At 32.7% G+C, this 11,468-nt stretch overlaps 3 protein-coding genes and 1 non-coding gene across 4 annotated transcripts; 3 read left to right on the forward strand and 1 right to left on the reverse strand.

Annotated features, from left to right (window-relative positions):
- Positions 1–2,113: 2,113 nt before the first annotated feature.
- On the forward strand, positions 2,114–2,652 carry C39B10.3 (RAB6-interacting golgin; the record flags this gene model as incomplete). The annotated part of the gene is made up of 2 exons (NM_077349.3): positions 2,114–2,363; positions 2,408–2,652. Exons 1-2 carry the CDS (start codon positions 2,147–2,149, stop codon positions 2,650–2,652), a joined length of 462 nt encoding a protein of 153 aa, NP_509750.2. The 5' UTR covers positions 2,114–2,146.
- A 330-nt stretch (positions 2,653–2,982) lies between these two features.
- Positions 2,983–3,417, forward strand: C39B10.4 (uncharacterized protein; the record flags this gene model as incomplete). Its single annotated transcript, NM_077350.2, has 2 exons — positions 2,983–3,184; positions 3,251–3,417. 2 exons carry the CDS (start codon positions 2,983–2,985, stop codon positions 3,415–3,417), a joined length of 369 nt encoding a protein of 122 aa, NP_509751.2.
- A 1,903-nt stretch (positions 3,418–5,320) lies between these two features.
- Positions 5,321–5,926, forward strand: C39B10.5 (Biogenesis of lysosome-related organelles complex 1 subunit BLS1). Its single transcript, NM_077351.4, has 2 exons — positions 5,321–5,527; positions 5,582–5,926. The coding sequence occupies exons 1-2, from the start codon at positions 5,329–5,331 to the stop codon at positions 5,698–5,700; spliced, it is 318 nt and encodes a 105-aa protein (NP_509752.1). The 5' UTR covers positions 5,321–5,328; the 3' UTR covers positions 5,701–5,926.
- Positions 5,927–10,547: 4,621 nt separating this feature from the next.
- On the reverse strand, positions 10,548–10,568 carry 21ur-12269. The gene has a single exon (NR_071978.1).
- Between the last annotated feature and the right edge of the window lie 900 nt (positions 10,569–11,468).

Below are 11,468 nucleotides of genomic sequence, written 5' to 3' on the forward strand. Positions count from 1 at the left end.
GAGAGTCTCAATACTCTGGGAGATGCGAGAAGAAACACAGACTGAAGTCCAGGATGGATGTGGAAAAGTTATGGACAATAGTTTAGGCACCTTTCAGTTCGTGGTCAAGGTGTGAAGAGCATCAAGAGATGTTCAATTTGTGTGGTGCCCTGTGGTCAATGTCAAGGAACGGTATGACTGGTAGCCCACTTTTTTCTTTGGTCAGTGCACGTTCCATCTTTTTTAGTCATTGCAAATGTTTTATTTTTCTTTGATCAGTGCATGTGGCATCTTTTTTTTTGCTTTGTGCACGCTAATTTTTTTTTGGTCAGTGCAAATGTTTTTTGTTGGTCAGTGCACATGTTTTTTTTTGGACAGTGCACATTTATTTATTTTGTCAGTGCACATATTTTATTTTTCGTTGGTCAGTGCACGTTAATTTTTTTTGGTCAGTGCAAATGTTTTATTTTTCTTGGGTCAGTGCACGTGTTCTCTTTTTCTTTGGTCTGTGCATATGATATATTTTTCTTTTAAAATGTCACTTTGACGCCAGACAATCTGATTTTTGGAAAATTCCAGATTTGATGTCTTATAAAACGCCTTTCTTTCCCTATGTTGAAAAGGATATGTCTTATCAATCTGTGCTTCCATTTTATGTTCGGATTATACAGAAACGTTTTTGATTTTACCCGAATTGTATTCCATGGGATGTTATTTGATGCAAGCTATGTGAAACTTAAAATGTGTTACTGTTGTTTTAGTCCAGTTTTAGTCATAATTACATTTTCTAACAAATGTGATACTCAACCGTGGGAACGAGCCGCGCGCGTCATTGTTGCGACGCGTACGACCATTTGAATTTACAACGTTCTATACATCTCTGTGTCTCCAGCGATCCATCACAATCTTAAACTTATCATGACTTCGCTACATACATGCTTTCATATATTTTGGGAGCCTTGGCACGTTATGCACTTTCTTTCATCATATTATTGTGATTTGTAAGAGCAAAACATATAATTATGTCATGTATACTTGTGCGGTTTTGTTTATTTTTCTTAGGCTCAGTCTCTCCATCTACCTTTCTAATATTACAAACGCGATAATAGGTATTTTTCTGCATCTCTACTTTCCAAATTTCTATTTCAGTATTTTAAGTGGAGTTTTGTTTTTCGGGACTAGAGTACAAACGAGAGTTTATTTTTTGTCCTAGGATTTGTAGGCCAGATCAAAATTTCATCAGTAACAGAAACCTTGATTTTAATTATTTTTAACGGTCTACATTTACCTTTATGCTATCTAACAAATCATGAACATCTTAAAATTTGGTTTCGAAATTCAAATTATGCAGAAATTGACATTAGAGCGCCGTTGCAACTACGAAGGACGTGATGTTTTGTAAAAATTTATCACATGATTCATTTTTTCAAATATGCATTTTCAGGAAAAACTACCTTAGTTGAAAAGTTTTCATGCCAATTTTTTTGTGGGTTTATTAATCTAGTTGCAAAATTTAGTTTAATTTTTATTCTTTGAACATAAGAATAAATCAAATATACTAGGGATATAGAGAATTTCCATGTATCCCGATAAAATTAATAGTATTAAAAGATAATGCTACACAGCTCATCTCACAATTACTTACTCACGCGCTATTGGCCCATTCTACCAGAAAGTTTGTTGTCATCCCTCCAAGTGTTGCTCGTCTGTTGTGAAATATACTCATAACTCCTATCCAACGTCTTAGCAACTGCCGTATAATCACAATGATGATGACTAATCAAGAATGTGCAATTCATACAATACTCGGCGAATAACTCGTTTGAGTGTCTTTTAGACTATTCTTTTTGTCATTATGTTTATCACTAGCTTCCTGCTTAAGCTCGCTTGTCAAATTATAGTTTCCTGTTTTATTTACACCAACAACACAATTTTTACTTTGTTGGTACTGTTCTTGTTCTTTCTAAAACACAATTTTAATATTTTCATTTCCACAAAATACATTTTGTTCAGAGGGCTGAAACAACATAATAACATAACATGAAGTTGAACCAATAAACAATTAAACTTCATAGTTAGAAACTAATAAGGACTACTTTTTTTCGTTATTTTTCTCATTTTTTACGCCAATTTATTTGCAGAATCGCTTGGAAGCAACAAAACTGACATGAATGAGAACGAAGAATACCAACAGCTATTGGAGACGAAACGGCTCCAAGATCTTGACCTTCAGCATCACAGAGCCGAAATCAGACGCAATACAGATGTAATACAGTCCATGGAAGAACGCGTCGCCAGACAGGAAGAGATGCTCACGTTTTTAGTAGATGCGTCCAAGAAATACGATGAGGAACTTGAAGAAAAGCGTGATGAGAATAAAAAAGGTTAGTTTTACTTCGAGCGGAGAATACTGAAATTCAAATTTCAGCGACAAAAGAATACGAGGAGTTGGAAAAAGTGGCCGCTAACTTGAAGGAAATTATGAACCCCGGTGCATTCATGACTGAGCATGGGAGTCTTGCAACTTGCAGCTCAGCTACTGAGGTCAAAAATATTTCTCAAACCACACCTCAAACGGTAAATAAGAAGACTGTTACCAGAGGACACAAAAATAATCGTACCGGAAAGGAAACAATTGGAACAAAGCAAACAAATTCTGTTGAAACATCATAGTTAGTTTTTGAATATGTGAAGCAAGTCTAAAAGCTAGTCAAGTAAATGTTTTGATTGAGTAGTTTTCAAAATATTTAAGATTTTGAAATGTGACTGTCACAAAAACTATATAATGCCTCTCATTTACAGATCACATCTTCTGGCGGCATTGTTTATCTTTTGTCATCTATTTTGAGACTTTAAATTAATTATGATCAACATGTTTCAATGAATGATTTTGTTGAGAGAATATTTTTATTTAATATATTGCTTGAAGACGTTTTGGCGTTTATAGCCCTTCTCAAAAATTTTTGTAAACCTACCCGAACCATGAAATTTTTATTTTAAGGAATGTCTTCTGATCAGGTGCTGGACGAAGCTTCTCTGAAGGAACTTGTAGACAGAAACGCCGTTTTGATACAAGAACAAACTGAGTTTATCCAAAATCAGACGATCACAAAATACAACTTAGCAAGTACGCTAGAATTCCAGAAACGAAGGTTGAGCTTGTACTCTGATACTATTCACCTTAAAAGTGGATGTCTTTCACAAAGTAAGATGCTTCTAGAATTTTGTAAGTAGCCTTAAAAAAGTGTTGAATTAACTTTCTCCTTTTTAGGGAAAGATCAGATTGGTAAAGAGCAAAACACAATCAGTACCATGAAAAACTCTATTGAGGCTCGAAACCAACGTTCTACCGATGGAATGCAAAGTTCTGGTGGAAAAAGTTCGAGTGAACTTGGTGAAAGTTCACACAAAAAATTGAAGGTTTTCTTTCACGATTAATACAAACAATACTAAATTTTGTTGCAGAAATAAACCGTCTTCCATAGGTACAACATGTTCAAATGTTATCCTCCCATTTAAGATTCGCGTTCACTAACAACTTGTTCTTCAATATATGCAATCAAACGTGTTCTTGGTTTTTTGTATTATATTTCATCGCCATTTTTTTATGAGACGAAATTAATAAATTGTGAAAAATTTCACGAGTTGAACAAATACTTTTGAAGTTGAAGTTTTATCTGTTTCAGCTTTCGTGATCGAGGTATATGAACCGAACAAAGACTGCAGAGAGCCATGTTCAAACGAGATACATTTTTTTCACACAATTCTTATTAATTTAGCAGTAGATCTTGAAGTATGTAAAAAGTATGCGGAATGCATTCTAAAAACTTCGGAATTTTTGGTGCGACTCACTGTAATCAACTTTGTGCGGGTGCCCAATGTATTTTATATTTATAGTCCAGGACGCCAAGTGTTTATCTATATGCTCATTTTTAGCTCACTCGATTATGAACGAAAGACACATACGCGAGGGCTATGCGGCAACCGGCAACTAAGTTGCCATAGAAACGACATTTACATCCATTTCCGGATTCTACAGGAAATTACATTTTTCATAACGTCCAAATTGGTTTTGAATATCTGAAAAAAAATTTATGAAAAACAATTTCAACTTTTGTTTTGAACTGTGATAATGAATTATGTACATAATTATCTGTTATGAAATTGATGTGATTAACTGAACAGACTTTTTAAAGACTACAGTTTCTTGAAAACTTCATGTGTCTGAAATTTTATTTTTACACAAATAATGTTACAGAGTACAACGCATGTTGCCCTGGGAAAAGTACATACGAGCCTTTCAACTATTCGTTCGTTTTCAGTCACAATTAGTGTTGCACTTTTGAAAAATTGTAATCAGAATTGCGTAATACTTTTTAGATTAAATTAAATTTCATCTATCTATCGGGAGTGATTTTGCTAGTACTCCGTTCTACGCAAAAATGTTAAAACCGTGACGAAAACTACATTTGCTATGGCAACAGCATACACTCCAAAAAATATTTTTCTGAAACGGTGATCAGATTGGTACGAAAAATATGTATCAGCCGTGAAAATTTTGTTTTTTTGAATTATTTGAGAGTTGTAAATAGGAATGTTAAACAATGACATATAATTCAAGTATTCAAAATTATTTTCAGAAAGAAATGTGGCATTCTTTATCTTTATACTTTCGGTGCTAGGATATACTGTTTTTTGACTTGTATGACTTTTTTTTTGTCTTTGAATATGCTGCTGAATGCAATTTGGATTCACAGAGAGCTGCTAATATTTATATAATTTTCCGAACAGATAATGATACAAGTTAATTGGTTTGATTGAAACACGAATGAACAATTGAAAAAAAAATTATTTCGTCGTCCTGCTACATTTTCAGCAAATCATTTCAGATCACCAAGTTAAGTTTCACGTTGGAACTAAAATTTTATTTTTTCTAAACGTTTCTCAATTTTAACAATAAATTATGTCTGTGTAGAATTTGGTTTCATAGTATCTATTTCAATTTCAAAATCCTCTGTCGGAATGATTATTATTTTTCCAACCGACTTCTGATTTAAAGAAATGATAATGTAGTGATTCTGACGTAAATCGTTGTGACCAACGAGGCGGATACATTTTTCATGTTTTTTTTTCAAAAGAAACATTATTTTTTTCGAATAAAATTCTAGAAATATGACTGGATTTTGTAGATTAGAAACCGCAACGCAAGTGACTGCGAAGCGGTTAAAGTGGGAGGAGTTTCAAATTTGTATTAGTTATTATGATGGTATTTAAATGCAGAGATATTTTTTTATGTCTCTTTTTCCTTATTTTTTTGGAGTGACATTTGAGTGTTTGATATTTTCAGAAATGGATATGGAACGCGAGTCTAACGCAATTGTTGAAGCAATTATGAATCACTTCGACGTACAAGAAAAAGTGGTTCGTGAGCTCAAAAAACGAATTGCAGTTCATGAAGAGATATATGCAAACAAAGATAAGTACATTGACAATCTCTTTGAGTTCTATGGAACTGCAATGGCCGAGATGAACAATCAACTTCTACAAAGTGAGTTTGATCATATTCACAGTGCAATCAACTGTTCATCTAATTTTCTGTCAGAAAACGAGGAGAATCGTCTCTTGAAGGAGAAATTGGGTTTCATGGATAAGGAAATTGCAAAAATGTATGAACACGTGTTTGGAGGAGCTGAACCACAACCGAAAGAAAACAAAATTTGACTTTGTTTTTAAATTGAAGATTATTTAACCTCATACTTCATTAAGCGCATTCCTATATCGACTTTCAGCTATTAATTTTTCGTTATGTCATAAATACTATTACAACCACTGTTTTTATTATTTAATAAGAGTTTTTTGTGTGAAATTTGCTGAATGTAGAATCCAATAAACTAGAATAAATCATATTTTCTGATATAGAAAAAATGAAGCTTGTAACATCAGTTTTCAATTACAATCAAAATTTAAATTTGTGCACGTGTAGATACATTTTATTACTTTTATCCATCGGATATTCGGTCGGAAGTTTACATTCTCCTGGGTTGCAAACCAGGAAAAAAATAAGTGTTAATTTTACTATTAGTTGTTTCTCTAAATAACACATTTGACAAAGTTGTAGCTTTTGAGCAATTAGTTGAGCAATTATTAGAAATCATCCATATGATGCTAAAATTAAAAAAAGAAACGAAACGATCAAAAACCAAAACACAAAAATGGAAAAGTATTCTTTAAGAATTGTGAATATGAATCGTAACTTGGAATTTTTTCGCTAATTCACAGAAAAAAATAAAGTTACAACTGAACAGTGAGATGAACCCCCATGGAAGTAAAACCTCCACTAATTTTTCAATATTTTTTTTCGGAGATATGACTCCCCCCGTTGAATACACATCCCAGTTACCTAGTTTTGCACAAAGTTTTCAATAATGTTTTTATTTGGTTATTTTGTTTTTAAGTGTTACTTCTTGAAGTTTTTTTTTGGACCACAGATTATAAAAGATCCTTTCGTTTTTTTTGTTGTTTCAAAACGTGCCAACTGCGTTTTGATTTTTAACAAAGATATCATGTATCATAGCCTGAGACAAAAGATGAGGTGTGAGCAGAAGACACAACTAAACTCTTTTTCAAAGTTCACTCGTCGTTGATTGATTGTCGCTAATAGATCAGAAGTGAGCAGTGTTTTGCAGTGGTTTTGAAAAACGAAATAAATTTTTCAAAGAAGAGAGAGGGATAACATTACTCCTTTCAATTTATGTGTAATTATAAGAAAGCATTGAATCACGTAAATTCAATTCATTTTTTCTGCAGAATTAAAAACCTTTTTCACATTTCTTTGTGTTTTGTTAGTGATAAATGTGTGGTCAATACTTCAGTAGTGTTTAGCAAATAATTTTTTTCAAAAATCAAGCTCAGAGCTCTGTGAGCATTGGATATTGAAAACGAACATGTGCAAAAACGAATCAAGGATCTTTTTAACGAGTAGTTTGTCACTACTTGAAACACTTCGGTGAGAAATTCAAAAGTTTGTTATTTGATAAGTTCAGCTCAGTGTTTTGGTTTAACTTAAATTTTAAAAATGAATTGATTATAAGTGTTCAATTTTAAAGATTTTATTTTTCAAAATTCTACAAAATCAAGAATACGACACAATTAACTAATTGAGATACGTAGTTGGGTTCAAATTTTTGAACTATAGTTCAACTATTTTTAGTTCTAAGGTATTCTCTCTATTAATGTTGCAGTCGAACTTTTATTCAATGACAATTTTGGAAGAAACAGAAACCATGTGATTCATCTTCACAGGTCGAAAAATCCAAAACTGACACTATTGCCACCCATCAATGTTTCTGAGTCTAAAAGTTTAAAGCCACTGAACAATCATCATCTTTCTTGAAGATCATGAATCAAATACACTATATCTCCCACTCATAGACTCCTGGGAATTGTGCTCTTCAGTGTTATCTTTGAACGCGATGATTCCAAAAAAGAAATGACTTGACCTGATCGTCCCGATATAGTTGTTTCTATTTTCTCGTTGTCTTTTTGCACACACGTCGTTAAACTGATCTGAGTATCCTCGTAGGTAAAGTTTCAAGTTTCTTTTTTTTGTGTTCTTAGTTCTTCTTTTATTATCACTTACAGCTTACCTTCACATATAATAAAAACGCTTTTTTTGTTGATATTTTAAGGTATTATTTTTGCCAAAATTTCCGAAAAAGAACCTTCCTGGACCATATGTTTGAAACAAACAGCAAAAGATGTATCCAAGTATCGGAGTCTCCTTGACAGCAATTTCACACATTTTCTGTCACTCTTCTCATTTTTCTTTCGTTTTTTCGCGTCTTGTGGGTATATCTTTGTGTGCGTTCAGTCTTCCCGAAATCCCATGAATAAGGTATTATAGGCTGAACTCGAGTGGCTTGCCGCAGTAAAAAATAGAGTAAATGACTTTATAGAATAATAGGGTGACAACAGGATCAACAGGTCACAGACGTTTCAGATAGGTCTGCGGTAAGAGAACGTTTCGGCTTTCTGATCTATTTCTGCAATAAATTCTGAAAACATCATTTATCAGAAAAACTATTGAACACTTATGTATGTATAAGTACACATGTAAGAATTTCATCACAGAAAATTTTAAATATGTACATTTCCAGAACTTTCCCTTCAATCTGTGTATAACAACAAGGTCTTGTTAAATGAAAATATTTTTTGGATCAAAAATTGAAAAATGAATCTTTTGTTTTCTTCCACTGGTATACGATTTCAGCTGCTCCGATTTTTCCCTTTTTGACATTTGTTTTGAATAAAACAACCCGTAAATCTAAAAGACAAGCACCCCATTAAAAATTATAAGGCCGGTTATATTATTGATCATTAAAAATTTTATTCTTCAAAGGTTTTGAGTGGTTATCAAATTTTAACAACTCTAAATTTGAATAGCTGGTTAAGAATACAAAAAGATTAAAAACTTAAATTTAGGTGTTTCATTACCATATTTCTATTTTAAATTTTATGTTTTTTCTAAGACAAAATGATCAAAAACCTAGCAAAATTATATGTTATGTGCATTCCATTTCTCATTTCTTTTTATTCAAACAACAGGAAGTATTTCAAATTTTAAATTTATCCCTACCATTTCTGCAGTGTCTTGAAAATATATATCGAAAGTCCAATTTCGGACATAATAGAACAAGGAGCTTCCGTCGTAGGGCTCCATCTTCACACTCTTTCTGTCCCGCCGCATTCTCTTTTTTTGTTCGTCTCCAATAGTGCGTGTTTGATGATCCATCTCCTGTTTCCCATTTTATTTTCTCTGGTTTCGGCAGAAATGCTCCTGTCGTGTCATTCTCCTTATCTCACTCTTTCTTCACACCTAGAAATTTAGGAAGGTGGCACTCAAGCTCAAGTAACAAATTACCAGCTTCCGTTTCATCTTGAAGCAGTATTCTGACAAGTTGTGTTATATGAACAATAAAGAAAATATGTTCATATGATCGAGCACGACAAAGTTGAAACATCATTTCACAATATTATATTTTTAGAAGAATGACAAATTATATGTGGTTTGCAATTGGATTCTGTGATATCATCACCAAAAATGCAACCCATTTCTCAAATTTATCACTTTAAATGGTAAGCAAATTATGAGTTTTCACATTCGAAGTACGTACAATTGAATTTAAAAGTTGTCACTAGCGATTGTGACTCACCATCAGACAACTTTCCAAAAAACTTTTTTTTTATAAAGATACTAAATCAAAGTTTGGATTTAAATTTTTTTAGCCGCCTGTAAACTGAAAACACACTGACACATTTATTACAAGTTAATACGGTTCCCACAGAAAACATAGGTTCTGTTGCAAAATTAGCTCCCACTTCTCAGAAACTTTTTGCTTGTGGTTACCGTATTTTCTTTTCTCTTTCTTTCTTTAAGGAATTTTGGTTCTAAGGCATACTTTCAGTTGAAAAAATATTGACATACGTTTGATCTTGCGCAAGTTGACATTTTTCTACTTTTCATTATATCTCACTTTTGAACATTAATCCACTAGGCATGCAGCAAGTTCCCGCTCAATTAGTTATCCAATTTTTGTTCGTCAATTCAGTTAGTTTCCATGTGAGTAATTTTATATAAGAAAAAACTCCCGCTGTTTATTTCCTTCTAAGAAGGGACAAATTGGGTGCATGAAAAAACGAAAAAGTTGCGAATGAAAGAGTAAACAACATTCACACAAAATGGTCCGATGGGCGTAAAAACTATGCTACTCTAAAATGTTTGCTCCATCTTCATCTTGTCCTGTCCTTTCCTGCCCTTTCCTCCTGTCATTCAAGATGCAACTAGTTATTCATCGTGACATTTTACATTTCCTTATTCCCGTTCTTTTCTCTTCAAACTCGTTTATTGTATTCATTTCGCTCACTTTGTTTTTACCTATCAACTAATTATTATTGAAATTTTGATCATATGTTTTGATTTTCTCTCAACCAACGCAAAGGACTAGTTTTCTTTTTTCAAATAACTCCAGTCTCCAAGAAAACATCTCCTCAGCATTCGGCTACCATATAATTTGTTCTGTATCGTAGGGATAATGTATAAACGCAGTTTCTTTTTGGGGAACCTTTCCGAACTGCGCGGTTGACTTATAATTCTTCATCTTTGCTGGACGGACCACATTTCCGATGCATCGCTTTCCACTTTTTTGTCTCATTTCATTTCTAAGCTCTCATTTTACTTCTGTTTCATTTCCTCTTTAAAAAGTGCCATAATCTGGGTGATTTAGATAAGTTCTCTTGGTCTTTATGTATCTAAGCACTGAAAGAAAGTTTTTGAACGACTTTTTAAATTCACCTATCGAACAAAGCTGATTTTTTAAAACAATGCCCCACATTTCTCAAAACTACACAAGAATAGGCAAAGATTTATCAGTAACCAATTTCTTCATATAAGAAAATTGTTATGAATTTCTTCATGCAGCTTTTTCTTCTTACAAAATGTAGACAAGTTAAAAAAAAACAATACAGCCGGCATTAATTGAGCTTTTCATTTTGATTCGTTCTGGTCAAAACTGTTCCTACTTATATAATCATTTTCAATTCAATATATGTACACTTTTATGACAATATTGAAGCAGCACGGTAGAAATTATCTAAGGCTACTGTGCAAAAACTTTTTACAAATGAGTGATCCGAAGCATTGTTTGAAATGTTGAGGTTTCCTTTTCTAAAATTACCATTTACACCCCATGTACTACAAAACTTAATCTTCAAAAAGTGATACAAGCTGAATTTAAAAGTTAGAATTCAAAAATCTGGGATTTTTGGTTTAAACCGTTTGTTTTTGTGTTTTGCTTGTTTTTTCACTAATTTTTTATTCACTCTTGTTCTCGAAAACTGATTTTATTATGTTTTGAAGTTGTGGCATCATTTTAAATGCACATAATTAGTTGTCTCTAGACTTCATGAGAGATAGTCAAAATTTGGCTAAATTCCAGCTTTTCATTTTTCCGCCCACTTGTCCTGTTTACCCCAATTTGTAATGTTTTACTATTCAGACGTATTCCGATACTTGTAGTCTTCCTGTAATTTTGCAAAATATTGCTATTCCTTTTTGCTCTGAATACTTATTGCCAGACATGTTAAACATTTTTTTGAAGACCACTACTATGACCACTCTTTTGGACACTTTCATGAAAATCTTGGAAAATCAAATTTCCCAAATTTGACATAATCGAGTTTGCCGTTTTTTTGCATCTTTACTTTTTGATTTCCTTATAAACCGACTTCGGCGTTTTTTGTCGAGAAAATGGTTTTATAAATGTTTGTTACCAACAGAAAGTATTTCAGCTTTTAACAATATCCGTGTTACATTTTTTGTTCAAAACCATTCATTAAAAAATTAAATTTTCAAACCAACCAATCTTTCGCTAAAAGTATTTGATCGAAAATTAGACTTGCAGTACTTTTTTAAAATAAATTCTATTTGAATT

The sequence above is a fragment of the Caenorhabditis elegans genome, chromosome X (assembly GCF_000002985.6).
Source record: "Caenorhabditis elegans chromosome X".
NCBI classification, from domain to species: domain Eukaryota; kingdom Metazoa; phylum Nematoda; class Chromadorea; order Rhabditida; family Rhabditidae; genus Caenorhabditis; species Caenorhabditis elegans.

What these genes read in the sequence shown, in the direction of transcription:
- C39B10.5 (NM_077351.4), top strand. Translation starts at nt 5,329, where the DNA reads ATGGATATGGAACGCGAGTCTAACGCAATTGTTGAAGCAATTATGAAT. An exon ending in GAACAATCAACTTCTACAAA is followed by an intron (nt 5,528 to 5,581) that starts GTGAGTTTGATC and finishes ATTTTCTGTCAG; the next exon opens with AAAACGAGGAGAATCGTCTC.